The 21,286-nt window shown below is 48.0% G+C and overlaps 3 protein-coding genes across 7 annotated transcripts in view; all 3 read left to right on the top strand.

The window, feature by feature from the left end:
- Prpf8 (pre-mRNA processing factor 8) overlaps positions 1-2,258 on the top strand; it is a 34,248-nt gene extending 31,990 nt beyond the window's left edge. For both annotated transcript variants that reach the window (XM_046446924.2, XM_046446925.2), the window contains 4 exons: positions 1,043-1,183; positions 1,339-1,478; positions 1,571-1,773; positions 1,932-2,258. In XM_046446924.2, coding sequence (XP_046302880.1) covers positions 1,043-1,183; positions 1,339-1,478; positions 1,571-1,773; positions 1,932-2,086 — 639 coding nt within the window. In that variant the 3' untranslated portion in view covers positions 2,087-2,258. The remainder of the gene's footprint in view (positions 1-1,042; positions 1,184-1,338; positions 1,479-1,570; positions 1,774-1,931) is intronic.
- Positions 2,259-2,759: 501 nt separating this feature from the next.
- Positions 2,760-6,294, top strand: Rilp (Rab interacting lysosomal protein). 4 transcript variants are annotated; one of them, XM_046446923.2, is made up of 9 exons: positions 2,760-3,184; positions 3,257-3,350; positions 3,440-3,546; positions 3,631-3,816; positions 4,102-4,247; positions 4,666-4,788; positions 5,455-5,538; positions 5,799-5,895; positions 5,927-6,294. In XM_046446923.2, the coding sequence occupies exons 1-9, from the start codon at positions 2,957-2,959 to the stop codon at positions 6,005-6,007; spliced, it is 1,146 nt and encodes a 381-aa protein (XP_046302879.1). In that variant the 5' UTR covers positions 2,760-2,956; the 3' UTR covers positions 6,008-6,294. The 4 variants fall into 4 exon arrangements, with proteins under 4 accessions (XP_046302879.1, XP_046302878.1, XP_046302877.1 ...); XM_046446922.2 differs by having other exon boundaries at positions 2,762-3,184; positions 4,666-4,784; positions 5,799-6,294; XM_046446921.2 differs by having other exon boundaries at positions 2,764-3,184; positions 3,263-3,350; positions 5,799-6,294.
- Positions 6,295-6,436: 142 nt separating this feature from the next.
- On the top strand, positions 6,437-20,924 carry Scarf1 (scavenger receptor class F member 1). The gene is made up of 11 exons (XM_046446919.2): positions 6,437-6,851; positions 7,172-7,233; positions 7,473-7,574; positions 8,688-9,210; positions 10,548-10,766; positions 11,144-11,272; positions 12,651-12,745; positions 13,165-13,285; positions 14,210-14,331; positions 14,412-14,558; positions 15,190-20,924. Exons 1-11 carry the CDS (start codon positions 6,634-6,636, stop codon positions 16,131-16,133), a joined length of 2,682 nt encoding a protein of 893 aa, XP_046302875.1. The 5' UTR covers positions 6,437-6,633; the 3' UTR covers positions 16,134-20,924.
- Positions 20,925-21,286: the final 362 nt, after the last annotated feature.

Below are 21,286 nucleotides of genomic sequence, written 5' to 3'. Positions count from 1 at the left end.
TTATAAAACACCATGTTGTGGCCATCAGGTCTACTTTTTTGTTTGTTTGCTTGTTTTGGTACCGGGGATTGAACCCAGGGGCACTTAACCACTGAACCACATCCCTAGTCCTTTTAAATTTTGAGACAGGGTTGCTGAGGCTAGCTTTGAATTTGTGATCCTCCTACCTCTGCCTCTCCACATTGCTGGGATTATAGGCGTGCATCACTATGCCTGGCAGATTGGCAAATTTGAAAAGATAACTAGTATTCTATATGAGTGATTTTATAGGAAACAGTTTCCCTAATTTTGTTGATAGCAATGTAAAATTTAAAATTCTGTCAGGCTGGGGATGTGGCTCAGAGGTAGAGTGCTCACCTACCATGTGTGAGGCACTGGGTTTGATCCTCAGCACCACATAAAAATAAAATAAAGATATTGTATCCACCTATAACTAAAAAATAAATATAAAATAAAATTCTGGCTAGTGCTGGTTTTCCAGATGTGGTATTCAGCTTGTGAAAATTAATTGAGCTGGCTGGATATGGGGACATATACCTATAATACCAGCTACTTGGGAGGCTGAAGCAGGAGGATTACAAATTTGAGATCAGCCACGACAAGTTTGTGACCAATCTTCGCAATTTAATTAGACCTTATCTCAAAAAATAAAAAGGGATGGAGTTGTGGTTCCAATAAAGTACCCCTGGATTCAGTGCCCGCTACCAAAAGGTTATGAAGCTCAGTGAAGCATTGCCTCAGTTCAATCCCCAGTGCCAAAGAAAGAAAGAAAGAAAATTCATTAGCTGTGTGATTGTTTGTTTATTGATACTAAGTAATTATCAGCTGGGGAACTTGAGAGCAGTGCAGATTCCTAGATTATATCGCATATTGTGATGAAGAAAGTCTAATATTTTGAACAAGAACTCCAGGTGATTCTGATGCAGGGGGTTTTGGCTACATTTTTGAGAAACTTCATTCTTGTTCTTGGAGCTAGGGAGGGAAACAAGCTGACACCCCAACTGTGGGTTGGAACTAAGACTCCTAACCCCCTTATCTCCAGATTGCAGGGTACCTGTATGGGGTGAGCCCACCGGATAACCCCCAAGTGAAGGAAATCCGCTGCATCGTGATGGTTCCACAGTGGGGTACTCACCAGACTGTGCACCTGCCTGGTCAGCTGCCCCAGCATGAGTACCTCAAAGTAAGTGGTGGTAATGAAGCTTGGAAGTGTAGGAGCTTGAGAATATGTGCCTTTTTGCCCTCAGGGAGGAGACAGGCAGGCATGTTAGTCAAATGGGTGAGAGTTCTGTTTGCACATGGGATTCTGAACAGTTCTTTACTGGTATTTGCCCATAGGAGATGGAGCCGTTAGGTTGGATCCACACTCAGCCCAATGAGTCCCCCCAGCTGTCACCCCAGGATGTCACGACCCATGCCAAAATCATGGCTGACAACCCATCTTGGGATGGCGAGAAGACCATTATCATCACCTGCAGGTGGGCTTGGACCCTCTTATGAAGAAGTATTGTGGGGCAAGTAGGCATTTCGGGTCAGGAGCTGAACTGTCACGTGTCCTTGTCCTCTCTAGCTTCACACCAGGTTCCTGCACATTGACAGCCTACAAGCTGACACCCAGTGGCTATGAATGGGGCCGCCAGAATACAGACAAAGGCAACAACCCCAAGGGTTATCTACCCTCACACTATGAGAGGGTCCAGATGTTGCTGTCAGACCGATTCCTTGGCTTCTTTATGGTTCCTGCTCAGTCCTCATGGAACTACAACTTTATGGGTGAGTAGGCTGTGTGTGAGGGCAGCATGGGAAGTGGGGACAGGGTTGGGGATAAGTGACGTCATTACCCTTAGCACTTGGGCAGAAATGGCCCAGTGGCCCAGGCTGGTTGCGGAAAGGAGACCCTTTTAACATTTAATGTTTCCCTCTCACCTAAGGTGTCCGACATGATCCCAACATGAAGTATGAGCTACAGCTGGCAAACCCTAAAGAGTTCTACCATGAGGTGCACAGACCCTCCCACTTCCTCAACTTTGCCCTCCTGCAAGAGGGAGAGGTCTACTCTGCAGACCGCGAGGACCTATATGCCTAGTTGTTTCCTCACCTCCTCCTGTTTTGGACTTTTCAAATGCTGAAGCCTCTTATGCCCACATACAAGCTGGTGACATTCAGCAGCTTGGCCATTTTTTCCTTCGTTTTTGTGTTTGTGTCATTAATGGCTTGTATTCCTGAACAACATATAATAAATTTTGTATAAATAGAAATTCAGGGTTGGTTGCTTTCTCCCCCCCCCCCCCCCCCACCTGAGCTCAAATTCTGAATGTGGAAATGACAGGGGGCTGGGGCAGTTGTTCACAGCTTGGTGCTGGGTTCTATCTTGAGTGAGTAAAAGGCTCCCTCCTGTTCAGGGTTTTGGACCTGAATATCCCCTAGACTTAAGGAACTGATGTGGGATTGGGTTTTCACACTCTACTGACTTGACTATCTTTATGGTTTCTTTGAAAAATACTTGTAAACCATCACCATTTTTCAACATTGGAGAAGTTGCTCCCCTTTCTGGGTTTAGCTCTGTGGCTTGTGGTCTGTAGCACTCACTGGCCTTCAGTCTCACTTCTTGCCTGGAGTGCTTAGCAGCCAAGTCCACTTCTGGACTTGGGCACAGGGGTGGAGCCTGGACTGGGTGCTAGGGGGAGGGCCTGCCTACAATGACCACTAACAACACTGGGCCTCTGCTTTTGGACCCCTGCCTGGGAAATGGTGATTCAGTTCCCTGTGACCTTGGGGGTTGAATGGGACAGGGACAGGGTGCACCATGTCCCTTTCCCAGTCCTTTACCCCTTGTTGCTCCTCCCTTGTCACTTCTACCCCGCCCTTTACATTCCTAAACTTCCTGGGACAGAACTGTTTGGCATTTTCCGGTCCTAGTTGAGGCCTGGGGTGCCCTAGGTCTTCTGGGGGGAAAATGGAGCCCAGGAGTGCAGCGCCTGGGCCACCCAGCTGGATACCTCAAATAGCCTCGGGGTCTGCGACAGCAGCTGAGCTCATATACCATCTAGCGGGGGCCCTGGGCACTGAGCTGCAAGAGCTGGCGCGTCGTTTTGGCCCAGAGGCAGCGGCTGGGCTGGTGCCGCTTGTGGTGCGGGCACTGGAGTTCCTGGAAAAGGCTGCTGTTGGGCCCGCCCCGGACTCGGTGAGTCACTCCTCGCTCTGCTTACCCCACCGTAGGGATGGCAGGCTCTAATCTCAGCCTGTACATCCCCAGCTGCAGGTGTCTGCCCAGCAGGCCGAACTGGAGTTACGGCGGTTGAGGCAGGAGAATGAGCACCTCCGTAGGGAACTACGCTCGGGACCGCAGGGTAAGCCCAGGCCCCGCCGGGACCAGGGTGGGCTGGGGACTAGTTGGGGCCTCAGCTCCTGTAGGCCGCCACTAACACGCCTTCTTCAGAGGAGCACGCGCTACTGCAGCAGCTCAAGGAGGTGACGGACAAACAGAGGGACGAGCTCCGTGCTTATAACCGCGACCTTCTGCAACGTAGCCAGGAGATGGAAGCTGTGAGTGCGGTCGGTAGGCGTGGGGCGGGGCTCAGGCGGGCCTTGGCGCCCCGCCCGTCAGCTCTCTTCTCGCTCCACCCCCAGTTGCAGGAGCAGCTGCAGCGCCTCCTGCTGGTAAATGCAGAGCTGCGACACAAGCTGGCCGCCGTGCAAGCCCAGCTGCGGGCTGCACAGGACCGCGAGAGGGAGCATGAGCTACCACTGCAAGGCCCTGGCAAGCGAGCTGAAGAGCAGAGGCCTGAGCTTGATCCAGTGACTCCTGAGGACCCGGTGAGTGCAGGAGGAAGGTAGGGACCCAACTCAGACCCACACAGTCTGGCACTTATTAAGCACTGGGCAAGTTGTTGTTCCAGGCTGCATAGCAAATCCGTTGGAAAGTGACACATAGATTTGCACCTAAGACCCACTCAGCTGCAGCAGTGCCGCCCTCTACTGTTGCACACTTGCCCCCAAAGTCTTCCAGTCACTTTCCCTAGCCTTCCTGTGATAGTATTAGGGTTTAGGTAGGAAGGATAATGGAGGCTGCCCTCCTCAATCATGTCTGCCCTTTCACAGACGCATACCCCACCGCAACCAGAACATCCTCCGGAGGCAGGGCAGTGTGGCTTCAGCAGGGAGGAGGTTGAGCAGATCCTTCAAGAGCGGAATGAGCTCAAAACCAATGTGTTTCTGCTCAAGGAGGAGTTGGCCTATTTCCAGCGGTAAGAGGCTAGGAAGAGGAGGTGCCTTTACTTACTTACCTTGGGCCTCAAGTCACCCACTAATTCTTTATTCACTGATATATCCACTGTGACATATGCCAGGCTCTGCTTGGGTACTGGGAGGACATGAATTAAATAGTTCCTGCTGTCCTGGAACTTCATCCAAACGTGTGTGTGTGTGTGTGTGTGTGTGTGTGTGAGAGAGAGAGAGAGAGAGCGAGCAAGCACAAAGGGTCACAACAGCAGCAGCAGCAAGTAGGGAAGTATTCCTAGGAAGCAGGCCACCTATAAGAAGATCTGAGAAATGTTAGCAGTGCAAAGCAGTATTTCAGGAAGAAAAAGGCAAATGGGTAATTGGACTGGAACCTACAGTTGGCATCCTCACTGCTTTCTCCCTGCCACTCCCTCTCTCCTATAGGGAACTGCTCACAGACCACAGGGTCCCTGGGCTTCTGCTTGAAGCCATGAAGGTGGCTGTCAGGAAACAGCGAAAGAAGATCAAGGCCAAGATGTTAGGGACACCAGAGGAAGCAGAGAGTAGGTAGGATCCTGCCTCCATTTCCCCGATCCAGCCTTTCCTCTCTCCCTCCCAAGTTTTGCTGAGCCTGATGACCTAGATAGCCACCTCTTAGCATTTGCTGACCTAGTGGTCACCTAGCTGAGCCTGCTGACCCAGCCTGGTCACCCTTATATCAATCTCATCTAGTCACTTCTTGGACCATCTAACCTGGCCTCCTTATCCCTAAGCCTGCTGTCTAGTCTGTCCTGCTAAGCCTGCAGCTATGATTAGGTCACTCCTTGGGCCTGCTGACTTGGCCTGATCACACCCTGAGCCCACAGTCCCACTTGCTATCGTCTTTCTGGATCACACTGCTCCCACCTGCCCTGTTGTATACATCTGCTGAAGAAACCTGCTAATGCTGCTTCTCCACACTCAGTTTTCAGTTTCCTGCCTTGACTGGGTCTATCTGTTAGAGGAATGGGTCTGGGTCTGCAGCTTTGCCAGGGGCCTGTTACCTGCCAGGCTATAAAGTAAAAGCCTCAAGATATCCTGTGCCTCCTTCACTCCAGCTGGGAACCCTGAAGTCCTTCTGTCCTTCCCTGGTGCTCCTGGAGGCCATTCAAAAAGCTCCACATGAGCTGAACTCCTGTTGTCCCTCAGGGCCTCAATATGTAGCCCTCACATCTTCTCTTTCCTCTGTCTTAGTGATGATGAGGATGGCTCCTGGCTCCAGCTCTCCAGCAATAAAGGAGATGATCCCCCACCCTCTGAGTCCAGAATACAGAGTTTGTATGTTGAGGGAAGGGAAGGGCAGGAGGGGAGGTGAAGGAGAAGTCCTGTTTTTTTCCTTTCCTTTTCCACTGCCTCTCACCCTGCTGTCCTGAGCTCCAACAAACCCTCCCTCCTGACCTGACCCCATTCAGCTCCCCATGACCACACACTGCCCTTTTTCCCCTCTGTATCTCCTTTCCCACCACTCCCTGCCCTCATCCCATATCCTTGACTTCTCTGGCTTTCTGGCTCAAAGTACCTCCTGGCTCTCCCTCCAGCTTTGGCTCATGGTATCACAGTGAAGCAGAGGCCTCAGAAGCTAAGACCAGCAATACCACTCCCGGTGAACTAGGGGAAGAAGAGGAGGCCCCACAGCAACCTCACTTGGAGCCTGTGGGCACCCCTCCAGCCCCCAACTCCTGACTGGCGCTGCTCTGCTTTTGATAAACATCTTGGTCTGAGGGCCTCAGCTGCCCCAGAGGCCTGACTTTGGGGTCTGGCAGTGGGTGAATGTGTGAGCTCAAATGAGGATAGGGCTCCTACCTTCACAGCCCTCTCTGGTGCTCATCTCCTGTCCTGCCTGTGCTCACCATGACAGGGAGCTCAGCCTGCTTACCTTCCTGACTTTCCTTCACCAAGCCTTGGGCTATCTGTGCAAAGGTATTTCTTCTCCAAGTTCCAGTTTCCCCATTCAGGAGACAGAGGACTGTTTTTCTACCTGTCTGAGGATTTGTACAGCTAATGTAATAAAGCATCTGCCCACAATACCCAAAACTTCTCCATGTCTGTCTGTTAGTGGGCCGTCCCACCTCCCAAGCCTCCAGGAGCAGGGGCAGCCAGAGGTTTCCTCATGGGGTTTCCTTCTTGGTTGGTCGCTGGATGGAAGACTTCTCTCAGCTCTGGCTTCACTTTGGGAGTACGGTCTAATGGAAAGCCATGCCCACCCCCTTGCCTGTTCTCTGTATCCAAGGACATAGGCCTTCGTTCTTCCTTCCTGCCTCCAGATTAAGACCCATAAACCCACTCAGTTCTTACCATCAGCCTTTCTTTCCCTTTCGTTTCTGAGTGTATGGCCTTTCTAGTACCCATGGGGCCCTTTCAGGGCGGAGCATCATGTCAGTCCACCCCTCCGGCCTGGTTTCCTCAGGAAAAGCCTTGGGAGGAAGCAGGGAGGGGGTTGGGAGCTGTGGGAGCCAGATTAACTCAAGCCCTCCCACTTTATTGGCCGCCATGGGGCTGGGGCTGCTGTTCCTACTTCTGCTGCTCTGGACTGCAGGGATCCAGGGGTCTGAGCTGGATCCCAATGGGCAACACGTCTGCATGGGCAGCAGGTGGGTCTTGGGGAAGACTGATGGGGATGATGCCTGAATTATTGGGGCATTTCTGAGAATGAAAAATTGAGGCATTTCTGAGAATGAGGATGTAGAGGAAGAGGTCTTGGCATTAAAGGGAAGGGTTTTGAGGAATGATCTGGCAAATAGTGGATAGTCAGGGCAGGTGTTATTAAGGCCAAGGAAGGAGACTGGAGTGGACAGGCACAGCGGGGTAGATCTCCCTGGTGGTCTGAGGCAGATTACCACACCTCAGCTGGAGCCAGTGATTCACCCTGTGGGGCTGCATTGCCACCAGCTGACCCCTTTCTGCCCCACAGCCCCTCTGCTGAGCTGCAGTGCTGCCCAGGTTGGAGGCAGAAAGATCGAGAATGCACCATTCGTGAGTAGCCAGGCTGGACCCCCAGCCAAGGAGATGGGAGATATCACCCAGTGACAACCCTTTCTTCCTACTCTTTCCTCTCCAGAGCCCTAAAATCAGGGTTCATCCTGTGACACACATCCCCAGCCTTATGAGGGTGGCTTTTAAGGGAGCAAAGCCCCTGAAGTGGGTAAAAGGGAGAGGGTGTCCCCTGGTTGTGTGTGCCCCAGACTTTCAGACCTGGGTGGGATGTTTTTCAGCTATCTGTGAGGGACTGGATGCCTGCCAGAAAGACGAGATATGTGTGAAACCAGGCCTCTGCCGATGCAAACCTGGATTCTTCGGGGCCCAGTGCAGCTCCCGTGAGTCTCAACTGCAGGATGAAGTTACTGGGCAGAACTAGGTGGTGGGTGGGGGAGGGAGGGGCATGGCAGAACAGATGGAAATGTAACCTTAGAACAGCAGGGCCAGAATCCCCACAAGTCATTTATTTGTTTGTTTGTTTGTTTGTTTGGTACCAAGGATTAAACCCAGGGGAGCTTAACCACTGAGCCACATCCCCAGCCCTTTTTTTATATTATATTTAGAGACAGGGTCTTGCTGAGTTGCTTAGGGCCTCACTAAGTTGCTAAGGCTGGCTTTGAATTCATCATCCTCCTGCCTCGGCCTTCCCATTCCCCCAAGTTTCAAGTTTGAGGAAATTAAGGCCCACTTACAGAAGTGATGTACCCCTGGTAGATGCCCTGAGTCATCTGTTTTTTCTCTATATTCACAAAGCCCTGCCCACTTGGGACCTTTGCCTCGTTTTTAACTTCTTAGAGAAAATGCCTGTGATCCCTGTTAACTGTGTAATTTAGTCTCCCCCACAGATACCTTATATATGGGTGGAGGGCAGGAGACTCCAAACCAGGCTCTCTGCCCTCTCTGGCAGAAGAGGGGGATAGAAAGGGGGTTGGTGGACCCATACCCTGAAGGTAGGCCCCAGGAATCCCTGGGTGGGAAGCGCAACAGGGGTTTGTGAATAAAGCCCCCACCCACCTATGTGTGACTCTGGGAACACCCCCTTTTCACTCAAGATCTCTGAGTGTGCTCTAGAACATCAAGTGGGAGGCTGGGCCCAGGCTAAGGGTTTTTTGTTTGTTTGTTTTAATTTTTTTCATTTAGTTATAGATGGACATAATACCTTTATTTTATTTATTTATTTTTATGTGGTGCTGAGGATGAACCCAGTGCCTCACTCGTGCTAGGCAAACACTCTACCTCTGAGCCACAACCCCAGCCCCAGGCTAAGGGTTTTTGTAATTCAGAGTCTGGAGCAGGAAGTGAGCTATGCTCCAGGAGGACAGGTTGCCACATGTTCCAGGGTCTGTCCTTGTCTCTTGGAGGGTTGGCTGGACCCCTCTGCTTTGAGGAAAGGACAGGACAAGGATCTGTGCCTGGCCCTGAGCCGATTTCCGTTCCCTGCAACCCTGCAGGCTGCCCAAGCCAGTACTGGGGCCCCGACTGCCGTGAGACTTGCCCCTGCCACCCACACGGCCAGTGCGACCCAGCCACCGGCAAGTGCCAGTGCCAAGCGGACCGCTGGGGCAGCCGCTGTGAGTTCACGTGTGCCTGTAGCTCCCACGGCCGTTGCGACCCTGAGACGGGTGTGTGCCACTGCAATCGGGGCTGGTGGTCATCCACGTGCCGCCGCCAATGCCAGTGCAGTTCTACATCACAGTGCGACCAGACCACAGGAGCCTGTCTCTGCCACTCGGGCTGGTGGGGCCGCCGTTGCAGCTTCCGCTGCTCCTGCAATGGCTCCCCTTGCGAGCAGCTTTCGGGCCGCTGCATCTGCCAGCCTGGCTGGTGGGATTCCGAGTGCCGTCAGAAGTGTCAGTGCGTGCGTGGCCTCTGCAGTGCCACCTCCGGTCAGTGTTCTTGCCCTCCTGGCTTCCACGGCGCACGCTGTGAGCTGCCCTGTGCTCCTGGTAGCTACGGGGTGCAGTGCAGCAAAAGGTGAGCCCCCCTCCAAGGAGCACCAGGGAGGACCCAGGTCAGAGGGAGTGAGCAGGAAGAGCAGGAAGAGGCAGGTACCCAGTGAGAAGTGCTAGACACGGAGTGGGGATCCTAGTGCTATCCCCCCAAAATACACAAGACAGGGAGGAAAGAAGAAGAAACCCCTTGATACCCCTGGGTTGAGCCCTCCCACTCCTTTCATCCAATTAGTTAAAGATATAATACTAGCAAGCCATACTTAGAAAAAGAATCACGATTCAAAAGAATGGCCCTTTAAGACTCAGTGGCTTTCAATTATTGATCAGCTCAAGAACAAGAAACTACATCCCACATGACACATGTAGCACATTTTATAACGGAAATAAAAATAACTAGACAATACATTCTTATATTTATACATACACATATACTGTAGTGTTTTCCTTTTTCTAAATGCTAGTCAAGATTGGTTAGACTGGTTTTATAAACTCCTTTCTTCCCTTTTGATAATGGATCTGACCCAAGTCTATCATCCCAGATAATTAAGAATCTGGAGGGAGAAACTTCAAGTTACTGGTAAGCATCAATGAAAAATTTAGATAAGGTAAACTTGAAAGTATAGTAGTTAAAACAGTCATAATCATTCATTAGTCATGTATATATTTATTTAGTTGTAGATGGACACAATATCTTTATCTTATTTATTTTTTTGTGGTGCTGAAGATCAATCCCAGTGCCTCACGCATGTGAGCAAGTGCTCTACAACTGAGCCACAGCCCCAGTCCCTGATTTTTTTTTTTTTTTTTTTTTTAAGGTTGGTCTTGCTTTATTCCCAGACTTACCTTGAATTCCTGGGCTAAAGTGGTCCTTCTGTTCCAGGCACTGAAGTAGCCTTACAAGCACACTGCACTGCATGCAGTCTATAATTGACTTTTTTACATTTTCATGTTGTGGGATAGAAGATAAACCACTGAGCCCTGATCTCAGGGATGGCATAGTGTGGGAGAGAGAAAGGGGAAAGGAAGAGAAAAGGAAAGCTGGGCAGAAAGCAGGTGGAGGGTAGAGCGGTAACTTGGTGTCCTGGCTGTACTATAGCTTCAGGTGACCCTGGGACCCAGGGAAGGATGGATCATAGAGCAAGGAGAGAAATGGAACCCTGTGAGAGCCCTCAGATATCATCTATCTGATCTTTTTATTGCACAGAACAGAGAAACTGAGGCTTGAACCTGCCTGAGTCACCTAACTGGGACCTGGATGCTCTCTAGTGCCCCTGAAGATCTGAGTGGGCTATAGGTGGGTTGGAGGAGTTGGGCTCTCCATCTGTCCCTGGTGCTCCCATGAACCCTTTCTCTTACCAGCTGTGGCCAATGTGAGCAGAATGCATCGTGCTCCCCAGACACAGGCCACTGTGAGTCCTGCAAGCCAGGCTGGGATGGGACCCAGTGCCAGCAGCCCTGCTCACCAGGCACCTTTGGCAAGAACTGCAGCCAGCAGTGCCCTCGCTGCCGGCTTGGGGAGGCCTGTCAGCCAGAGACAGGCCACTGTCAGCACTGTGACCCTGGCTGGCTGGGGCCCAGGTGAGGATGCCACCCTACTGAGGGTGGACTAGACTTTTCTGTAGGATCCTTACCTTCCCCAACACACAGTCAGCCCTTGGGGCTACCTCCTGGTAAAACTGAGGGTCAAAGAAGAATTTTGAGGGAGTCCTGGGATGCACACTCTTCTAACTTCCTTACCCCTTGGGGTTTCCTTCCCCTTTTCCCTCTAGGAATTTGTAGTCTGTCACCTACTGGTTTGGTTCTAGGTTCAAGGCCCTGTTTACACCTGAGCTTCACTGCTGAGGAGTGGCCAGTTGGGTTTCTGAGTCCTGGAGCATGGGGAAGGTGGGTAGGGTCCCCACTATGGGGGCAGACCTGCTCTACCCTCCCCATCCCTGAGTCTTGTCTCCCCTCAGGTGTGAAGACTCCTGCCCAATGGGCACCTTTGGGGAGGGCTGTGGCTCTACCTGCCCCACCTGTATTCAGGGCTCCTGTGATGCTGTAACAGGAGAATGTGTCTGCAGTGCTGGCTATTGGGGGACCAGGTAAGGACTGAGCCCTGTGGGCAGGAGGGTACTGGGACTGAGTAATGGTTCCTAAACTTTCTTTCCTGGGGCTTTCCACCTCTCAGATACCTGTCTACCATTTTCATAAATCAGAAGTTAGTCCTCCTGTTATGAGGTCATCTGAGGAAAGTCATAATACCAAATCTAAAAGGACTAAAAAAAGAAAGAAAGAAGATTAAAAAAAAAAGGAAAGAAAAACAACCAGCAGCCCACTAAGTCATGTGTACAGGATAGTGAAGCAGCTAATAATTAGGGGTTTTAATAGTGTATGCTTTAGAGAGTGAATTCTAGTCATAGCTGACGAATATCTAACAGAACCTGTTACTGAGGAGCTTGACCAGTGTCAGGCAGGGTGTAACAGTGCATGATCTCAAGTTTTCTTTTTGTTGTTGTTGTTTTTTGTTACTAGGGATTGAATAGAGGGGCACTTAACCACTGAGCAACATCCCCAGCTCTTCTGTTTATTTTTATTTATAGACAGCATCTTGCTGACTTGCTTAGGGCCTTGCTAAATTGTTGAGGCTAGCTTTAGACAATTCTTCTGGCTCACCCTCCAGAGCTGCTGAGATTACAGACATGTGCTACCACATCCAGAGGATCTCAAGTTTTCTTTTTAATATTTATTTTTTAGTTTTAGGTGGACACCATATCTTTATTTTATTTTTTACGTGGTGCTGAGAATCGAACCCAGTGCCTCACACATGCTAGGCAAGCGCACTACCACTTAAGCCACATCCTTAGCCCTCAGATTTTCAATCTGAGACCTTAGGGGGAAAAAAATGAAAGAAAAATAATTTAAAAGAAAGAATAAAAAAAGGACTTACTCCCTAATTGGATGGAACCTTACTTAGGGATAGGCTCTAGACCCATTGTCATTGCCCTAAGGTCTTCAGATGGAAAACAGTGTCTCCAATCAGGTTTTCATTTATGAGACAGCTTGTAATGTCAAATAGAAGAGACCTCATTTTATAATGGAAAGGTCCAAGGCTTGGAAAGTTAGGGTCAAGGCCAGGCTTGACTCACACCTCCATATCTTGATGGCACCTCCCTGAATGCCACTGGCATCTTGCTTATTTCACATTAGTTCTGGGTGGCTAAGGGGCTGAGGATAGTCAGAGGTAGACCCTGTCCAGAGTGTTGTACATTGGCCTGCCAATAGCGGGGCAGCTTCAAGCCTGAGGGTTCCTTCCACTGCCAGAGGCAATTAGAATGTGACTCAGAAGTGAGATTCTTGGGTATCATCCAGGGAAATGGCAGGGGGTGGGTACAGTACTCAGAAATCTGCCTTCCCTCTCCCCTGCCCACCTCCATCCCTTTTCACCCAGCCTTCAGCCTGCCCCTGCTTGTTACCCCACAGCTGCAACAGTTCCTGCCCATCTGGCTTCCATGGAAACAACTGCTCTATTCCCTGCCAATGTACAGAGGGACTCTGCCACCCTGTCTCAGGGGCCTGTGAGTTGGGGAGAGTGCAGGGAGGATGCGAGGTGCTGCAGTAAACAGGGAATATCTCAGCATTTCCATAAACTCCAGGAGCCCCACTTGCTAGCAAACCTGAGCCTGCTTCAGAGACATTCCTGTTCTTGGAATCTGTATGGATGCTCTGGGACCCCAGGAGAAACCAGGGTAGATCCAGGAAATGAGTGGGCTGGCTTGGACTCTGGAATGGCAGAGTACAAGAAAATCAGGATAAGAATTTTTAGAATGGGGCCTGGACCGTCAGGAGGGGACAGACCAGCAAAGGCTGGCTGGAAGAGAGAGAGGTACCCATAAATAGAAGACTCTGGGGAAGTGGCAACTCAGAGCTAAACATGAGGCATCATGCATGGGAGAGCAGAAATTCCTGAGTGTTTGACCATCTCTTGCTTCCCCAGGCCCTTACAGTAAGGATGCCATCCTCACTACTGGCATCCTGGTCCCTCTGCTGCTGCTCCTCCTGGGCATTGCCTGCTGGGCCTACTACCGCTGGACTACTCGGTTGGACCCCAAGGACAGGTGAACACTGGCCGGTCCCATCTGGTTTCCTTTCCAGGGTGTGAAAGGGCTGGCCTTGTCAGTGCTTAGATCAGAGGTAGTGGAGACAGTTGGTGGTTCAACGGAGAATATGGCTTTCTAAGAGACAGAAGGGAGGAAGGAATGGGCCAGTGGGGTTGCCACAGGGGAGTGTTGCTCAAAGGTAGCTCTGTTCTTCACAGAACGTCCTCATGCCTCTTAACCTCTTGGAGACTCAAAAGTATGGAGGTTTGGAACAGGAAATGTGGGGGCAGGAGGATTATCATCCTCAATTCATAGAGGTCACTAAGGCCATAGGTGACCCAGCTAGTCACGGCACACACACAGACCCCAACAGGCTCTCTGGATTCTGTCCAGTTCTCTCATGGCCTGATCCTTGAGTGTGTCCTGTGTGCTATTGGGCATCCACAGATAAGCAGATCCTGTTGTCCTTGCCCCATGGCAGAGAGCCCTGGGGTGGGGAAGAAGCCCCTCCCAGGAAAATGAGGACATGTACAAAGGCCATCAGACCAATGTTGACAGGTGGAGTAGTATGACTGCTTGGGAGCAGAGAAGCATAGGGACAAGGACAGGCTTACTGGGGTTCAACTAGGATGACAATAACAAAGAGCTACATTTTGGAAAACCACTGCCAAATACTATGCGTCCTGAGAAAAACTCTGATATAAGATTGTTGTCCCCATTTTACAGGGAATGAAGTATGAGCCAGAGTTGTTACCCAGGTCTCTGTGACTCAAGAGCCATGCTGTTTTCTGTGATTCAGACCTTGGGCTCGGTAGTTAAGATTTTATTCTATAATTGATACAGAGCCATTGAAGTAGATGTAGCCGCCGTCATACCCTGCCAAGGTAATACAGGTCACTTTGTGTTTTGTGCACTGACCACCCTTCCTACTCCACTGCTTAGGCCTGTGAGAGATGGTGCTGCCTTGTCCAGGATGAAGCAGCAGGTCTGGGGGGCGCTGACCAGTCTAGGCTCTGCCCTGTCCTGTGGTTCCCTCAGCAGACACAAACTTCCCTGGGTGACAGGTAAGTGAGGACTGAGGATCGGGTACTGGGATGGGACAAAGATTCCCATCAGGCTCTGTGCTGATCTGTATCTCCTACAGTCTCTCACCATGACCCAGAGGTCCCCTTCAACCATAGCTTCATCGAGCCACCCTCTGCTGGCTGGGCCTCAGATGACTCCTTCTCTTCTGATCCTGAGTCTGGAGTAGAGGACGAAGTTCCTGCCTACTGTGTGCCACCCCAAGAAGGTAGCCCCCAACAGCCCAATGAACCCCTGAGCAGCTCTTCCCTCCAGCAAACATATAAACTTGGATCTACTTCCCATTCTATGATAGTTATTGATCCTGGCTCTGGGGACACAGTAGAGAATAAAATAGATTATTTTCAGCAAGCCTGTAGTCTGGTAGGCAGTAATCAGACACTTATAGGACAGAGTGATAGATGCTTTGATGGGGGATACACTAGGGTGGACTCATAATCTAGCCACGTCTTGGCCGACTGGCATCAGGGAACACGTCTGTGTTGGTGACAGCTGTGTTGTCTGGCAGGGTTAGCTGGAGTTAGTAAAGTGAAAGTTACAATTGGGATGGTGTTTCAAGTAAAGGGAACAACGTTTATGATAGCCCTGAGGGAGAGGGATGTGGCTCTGTGGCATTGCAAGTTTCAGCTTGACTGGAGTGTACTAGTGATTCAGAGCGGGAAGGGGTGGTAGAAGAGTGAAGTAGCAGTGTCTGCTGAATTGGCCCCTTCCTGCCTCTCTGCATCTTCCCTCCTTTCCTTGCGCCATTTTTGAGGCTTCCCAGAAGATGCTGAGCTGTAGGCGGGATGAACAGGGGTGGCCAGCCTAACTGCAGCAAGCTCTTCTGTCTCCTTTGCCAGGGATGGTCCCGGTAACCCATGCAGAGTCAGCAGAGGCCAGCCTGGCTGGTGGCCCCTTCCCTACCCCAGAGGATACCTCCACACCATTTGCTATTCCACGCACCTCCAGCCTAGCGCGGGCCAAGCGGCCATCAGTTTCCTTTGCTGAAGGCACCAAGTTTGCGTCACAGAGTTGCCGAAGCTCAGGAGAACTCTCCAGCCCATTCCGAAAACCCAAAAGGCTCTCCAGGGGGGCCCAACCAGGTCCTGAAGGTCAGGAAGCCAAGGAGTCCGCAACTCTGGAGCAAGGAAACACAGATGAGGCTGCTCCTGCTACTGCCAGCCCTGGAGATTCTGCCATTGACCACCAGTACTACCTTGAAGACCAGACAGCAGCTGAGTGTGTGGAAGCCATTGACAGTGGTGTCAAGGAGACCTCAGATCCTGTGGCCACAATCTACATGCTGGCAGGGACGCCCCAGAGATCTGAGGGTCCTGTCTTGTCTATCTTTCGGCATTTTGGTAATTTCTGGAAAGGTCAGGCAGAAGCTAAGGTCAAGACTGCCATCCCTAAGCCTCCACGCCGAGCCCTGGGTCAGAACAAGAATAGCCCTGGGCTGGCCTCTAGTTCTGCCAGTCAGAGGCCTGGTGCTATTGCTAAGCCACCACGCCGGGCCCGGGGTCAGAACAAGGGCAACCCTGGGCTGTCCTCTGGCTCTGCCAGTCAGAGCCTTGGCTTAGCTCCCAATGCCAAACTCATTTGTACCATGGAGTCTATAGGAGTTAGATCAGAGGATGTGTCTAGAGGGGTAGGGGATGGCATTGAGAGCTCAGGGAGGGCCCAGGAGCCAGTCATTGGGAACAGCCCCCCAGAACAAGATCTCCAAAAGCAGGCAGAAGAGGAAGGGCAGGAGGAGCCCTTGTATGAGAATGTTGTACTCGTGTCTGGGCCACCAGAGTCCTAAGGACCCTGAATTTGGGAACTGAAAGACTGTGGATGGGCGGAAGGGCAGGGAGGGGGCACCAGAACTACTCATGGATCAGATTATACTTTGTGATGGAAAATGATCCAGAGCCAGAGCAGTAGAGCCTCTGCCTTGGAGAAGGCCAGAGTTAGAGGCCAGTTGGCTCTGCGCCCTGGCAATGCTGGAAGCCTGGGCAGAGACCCTGCCGGATGGGGTCAGGAAGGGGGAAGAGATGGCTACAGGGACTTTTTCTCTGTTGTTCTAAATTCTGCCCCAAAGGACTATTATTTCCTTCATTTGCAAAACATTGTTCTGGAATTGGAAACAAACTAAATGTTTGATGATGAAGATAGACTAAACAAATATTTCTTAGAAAAATCGTGTACAAGGATAAAATATTTGTGCTATACTAAGTATGTAAAGAGCAATTTAGAAATAAGGGTATACAGCGTAGCTTTTTTTTTTTTTTCTTTTTGTGTGTGGTGTTTGGGTTAGAACACAGGGCCTCAGTCATGCTAAGCATGAGTATCACTGAGTACTACTGAGTTACATTCTCAATTCCCTGTGTTTCTTTATTTTTTGAGGAACCATGGATTGAACCCAGGATCTCAAGCATGCCAGGCATGAGACTTTGCCACTGAGCTATAGCCCCAGCATTTTTAATTTTTTATTTTGAGACAGGGTCTTGCTAAGTTGCTGAGTTGACCTTGAACTTACAATTCTCCTGCCTCAGCCTCCTGAGAAGCTAGGATTACAGAAGTGTGCCAACAAGCAGCCAGACCCATTGTTTTCCTTTTATAAATTTTATTTCATGTTGCCTCCAAATGAATTTTTAGAATTCTCCCTTTTTGTGTACTTAGTGACTACTTTATGAACTTTTGTGTGTGTGTGGCAGGGGGGTACTAGGGATTGAGCCCAGGGGTGCTTTTCTACTGAAATACATTCCCAGCTCTTTTTATTTTTTATTTTGAGACAGGTCTAAGTTTCTGAGGCCAGCCTTGAATTTGTGATCCTCTTGCCTCAGCTTCCTGAGTTGGTGGGATTGCCAGCATGTGCCACCACACCTGGCTATGTACTATTTTTTTTTTAAACAAATGTATGTGCATAAGAGTAAAAGACTTGAACTTGGCATGGTGGCACACAACTGTAATCCCAGTGACTCGGGAGGCTGAGGCAAGAGGATCCCAAGTTCAAGTCTGGCCTCGGCAACTTAGTGAAACCCTAAGCAATTTAGCAAGGCCCTATTTCAAAATAAAAAATAAAAAGGGCTGGGAATATAGTTCAGTGGTAGAGCCCCAGTGGGTTCAATTTCTAGTGCAAAAATAAAAAATAAAATAAAAAAAGATTTGAGGGAAAAGCATCAGCTTAAATTATATTTTTCCGGGTTGGGGATGTGGCTCAAGCGGTAGCGCGCTTGCCTGGCATGCGTGCGGCCCAGGTTCGATCCTCAGCACCACATACAAAGATGCTGTGTCCGCCAAAAACTAAAAAATAAATATTAAAAAAAAAATTCTCTCTCTCTCTCTCTTTAAAAAAAAATAAAATATATTAAAAAAAAAAAAGTATATTTTTCCTGGGAGATGACATTGCAGTTGAATATTTTCTTCTTAAACTTTTGAATAATTTGCAAATTTTCTACAGTAAACATTTTTTTTCTCACTAGATTGAATTTTTTAAAATAATTTTTTGAATATTTGTTTTAGTTGTTGCACCTGTATTTTATTCATTTTTTTATGTGTGTTGTTGAGAATTGAACCCAGTGCCTCACACATACTAGGCAAGTGCTCTACCACTGAGCCACAACCCCAACCCTAGACTGAATTTTTAAAAAAAAATTATGAAAGGTGGGGCTGGGATTATAGAATGCTTGCCTAGCATCTGTAAGGCACTGGGTTCGATTCTCAGCACGGCACAAAAATAAGTAAATAAATAAATAAAATAAAGTTATTAAAAAAATTATGAGGGGCTGGGGTTGTGGCTCAGTGGTAGAGTGCTTATCTGGCATATGTTTGGCACTGGGTTCGATTCTCAGTACCACATATAAATAAGTAAATAAAATAAAGGTTCATTGACAACCAAATATGTATATATATATTTTAAAAATTATGAAAGGTAATTTGGTTCTTTGTTAAAAAATAAAAAGTGCTAGCTGGGGCAGTGACAGGTGCCTGTAGTCCATTACTCAGAAGGTCGAGGGGGAAGGATCACTTGAGCCCACAAGTTTGAGACCATCCTAGGCAATAAAAAGAGAGCTCATATGAAAAATAAAAATAAATGAAATAAAAAGCTATAACATTACAAACATGTATAAAGTAAAATGAAGATTTCCCTTTTTCCCTAGAGGCAGTCTGGGGATAAGACAGAGGTCAGACTTATTTTTCACTGAGTGCTTGTTGGTCTTATTTGAATTTGGCTACCTGTTATATTACCTAGTCAGAAAAGAAGGGGAGGGCTGAGTCTGTAGCTCAGTGGCAGAGTACTTGCCTAGCATGTGTGAGACACTGGGTTTGATCTTTAGTCTGCATAAATAAAGTAATAAAAAGAAAAGAAGTTAAGGGAGGGGTGTCCCTTTTTATCCCAGTGTGCAGAGAATCTTACAGTTGAGATACTCTGATTTCTTTTTTTTTTTTTTATGGTACCCAGGATTGAACTCAGGGGGCACTCAACCACTGAGCCACATCCCCAGCCCTAAATAGGATGTGAGGATGTATTTTAGTTAGAGACAGGGTCTCACTGAGTTGCTTAGCGCCTTGCTTTTCACCAAGGCTGGATTTGAACTCTCGATCCTCCTGCCTCAGCCTCCCAAGCCACTGGGATTACAGGCATGTACCACTGCCTGGGCTTCAGATTTCTTTTTTATACACATGTAAATATATGTTTTAAAACATACTAAGCATACTATTTTGCAACTTGCTTTTTTTTTTTTTTTTTTTTTTGCAGAGCCATTGAACTCAGGCCCTTGTAGGTAGTAAGCATGGGCTCTATCACTGAGCTACACTCCCAGCCCTGCAACTTGCTTTCACACTTAGCAAGATATTCTCTATAACTTTTGAAGTCAGTAAATGTAAAGCTACCTCCTTTCATAAAATATGACCAGGTGGAATTCCATCATGTGGAAATACGACAGGTTATTTTATACCATGCCCATTGCCAATGGACAGCTGAGTTGCTTCTGATAAAATAAAATGTATCCACATTTCTTATTGCATGAGTATACATTTTTTTTGTAGAATATATTCCTAGGAGGGAGCTGTTGAGTTATAGTGTAAGAAAATTACAAGTTTCTATACTTCTTCCAAATTGCCCTCCAAAATAGCTGTATGGGTTTGTAGTCACAAATTAAAGGAATAAGCATGGTCAGGTGTCATGGCACAAACCTATAATCCCAGCTCCTTGGGAGGCTCAGGCAGGAGGATCATAAGTTGGAAGCCAGATTTAGCAATTCAGCAAGACCCTGTCTAAAATAAAATTAAAAACAATGCTTGCCTGGGGCTGGGGTTGTGGCTCAGTGGCAGAGTGCTTGCCTACCATGTGTGAAGAACTGGGTTCGAATGTCAGCACCACATATAAATGAATAAAACAAAGGTTCATCAATAGCTAAAAAATAAACAAATAAATAGTGCTTATCTAACATGTAGAAGACCCTGGGTTCAATCCCTAGTGTCTCTCTCTCTCTCTCTCTCACACACACACACACATACACACTCACACACACGGGCATTCATTTCCTTGTAAATCTAATTAGGTAGAAAATGGTAAGTTATTATTTTAGCACAAATGGAATAAAGTAATACATGTTAAAGTTCTTAAAATCTTTATACAAATTAAAAAACAAAACTTTATTTTAACCATCAAAAACTGATATGTCTGCGTTTGGGGATGTGGTTCAGTAATAGAGTGCTTGCTTTGCATACCCAAGGCTCTGGGTTTGATCCCCAGCACTGAAAAAAAAAAAATCTCATTTCAATTTGAATTTCTATGATTATTCTAAGGTTGAGGTCTTTTCAGACCTTAAATTGCTATTTGTATTTTTCCAATAGATAATCTGGGTATATTCAATTTTGAATTGAATTGTTCATGTTTTTCTGGTTGATTTGGAAGTACATTTTCTGTATCAAGAATATTAATTCTGGTCTGGGGATGTGGCTCAAGCGGTAGCGCACTCGCCTGGCATGCGTGCGGCCCGGGTTCGATCCTCAGCACCACATACAAACAAAGATGTTGTGTGCGCCAAAAACTAAAAAATAAATAAATATTAAAATTCTAAAAAAAAAAAAAAAGAATATTAATTCTTTGCTCAGTTTGTGATAGGTTTTTAAAACCTATTTAGAGTTTCTTCTCTTTTTCTCTACAAGGGGAAAGGTCTTCTCTACCCTAAAATTAGTGAAATAATCTAATTATTTGGTATGTTAGTGGTTTTATTTTATTGTTGTTATTTTTGCAGTGCTGGGTAGCAAACCCAGGACTTTGCACATGCTAGGCAAGCCCTCTATCACTGAGCTCCATTCCCAATGGTTTTATTTCTTTTATGATTTGGCAACAGTGCTGGTGTTGTGGCATTAGTACTCCTGACAAAAAACAAAGGTTTCACTCAGACTCAAGTCCCAGCTTCAACATTTCATTTTGTGGCTCTGGAAAAGTTGCTTAAATCCTCTGGTTTTTCTTCTGAAAAATGAAGACAATGCCTATCTCCTAGTGTGTTTGTGAGGATTAAGTGGCACAAATGATGAAAAGCATGTAGTATATGTTTAGCTCTCAATAAAAGCTAATTATTATTGGCACTACATAGGATTTGGTGTCATAGAATCTGGTACTTTTCAGAACTTTATGTTTTTATTCCACAAACCCATATTGTGTGTCTCCATTGTGCTTACTTCAGTATTAGGAGCTGGTTATACAAAGTTGAATAATACATATTCCCACCCCAAAGTGTTTATAGTCTGTGGGAAAAATGGATACAACCATGAATAAATAACTATGAAATATCATATTAGTGGACAAAGATAGCAAAAGGTATTACAGAGTGGTCAGGGAAGGCTTCCCAGAGGAGGTGCTATTCAAGAAGGGGCTATAGTGAAGGCCAGAGGTGGAGATGAGAATAGTGGCATAAGAACCACAAGCAATTTGACAGTGATTGGAGCACCAGGCAGGTC

Source organism: Marmota monax, unplaced genomic scaffold, assembly GCF_021218885.2.
Source record: "Marmota monax isolate L192 unplaced genomic scaffold, Marmota_monax_Labrador192_F-V1.1 WCK01_AAM20220418_F8-fsc00138, whole genome shotgun sequence".
NCBI lineage: Eukaryota > Metazoa > Chordata > Mammalia > Rodentia > Sciuridae > Marmota > Marmota monax.
Note: the sequence above shows the minus strand (reverse complement) of the source record. Positions and strands in the feature narration are given on the sequence as shown.

Excerpts from the sequence above, each read along its gene's own strand:
- Rilp (XM_046446923.2), top strand. The coding sequence starts at position 2,957 with ATGGAGCCCAGGAGTGCAGCGCCTGGGCCACCCAGCTGGATACCTCAA. Across the intron at positions 3,351-3,439 it reads ACTACGCTCGGGACCGCAGG|AGGAGCACGCGCTACTGCAG; the intron begins GTAAGCCCAGGC and ends CGCCTTCTTCAG. Across the intron at positions 3,817-4,101 it reads CAGTGACTCCTGAGGACCCG|ACGCATACCCCACCGCAACC; the intron begins GTGAGTGCAGGA and ends GCCCTTTCACAG.
- Scarf1 (XM_046446919.2), top strand. The coding sequence starts at position 6,634 with ATGTCAGTCCACCCCTCCGGCCTGGTTTCCTCAGGAAAAGCCTTGGGA. Across the intron at positions 7,575-8,687 it reads CGGGGCCCAGTGCAGCTCCC|GCTGCCCAAGCCAGTACTGG; the intron begins GTGAGTCTCAAC and ends GCAACCCTGCAG. Across the intron at positions 9,211-10,547 it reads GGGGTGCAGTGCAGCAAAAG|CTGTGGCCAATGTGAGCAGA; the intron begins GTGAGCCCCCCT and ends TTCTCTTACCAG.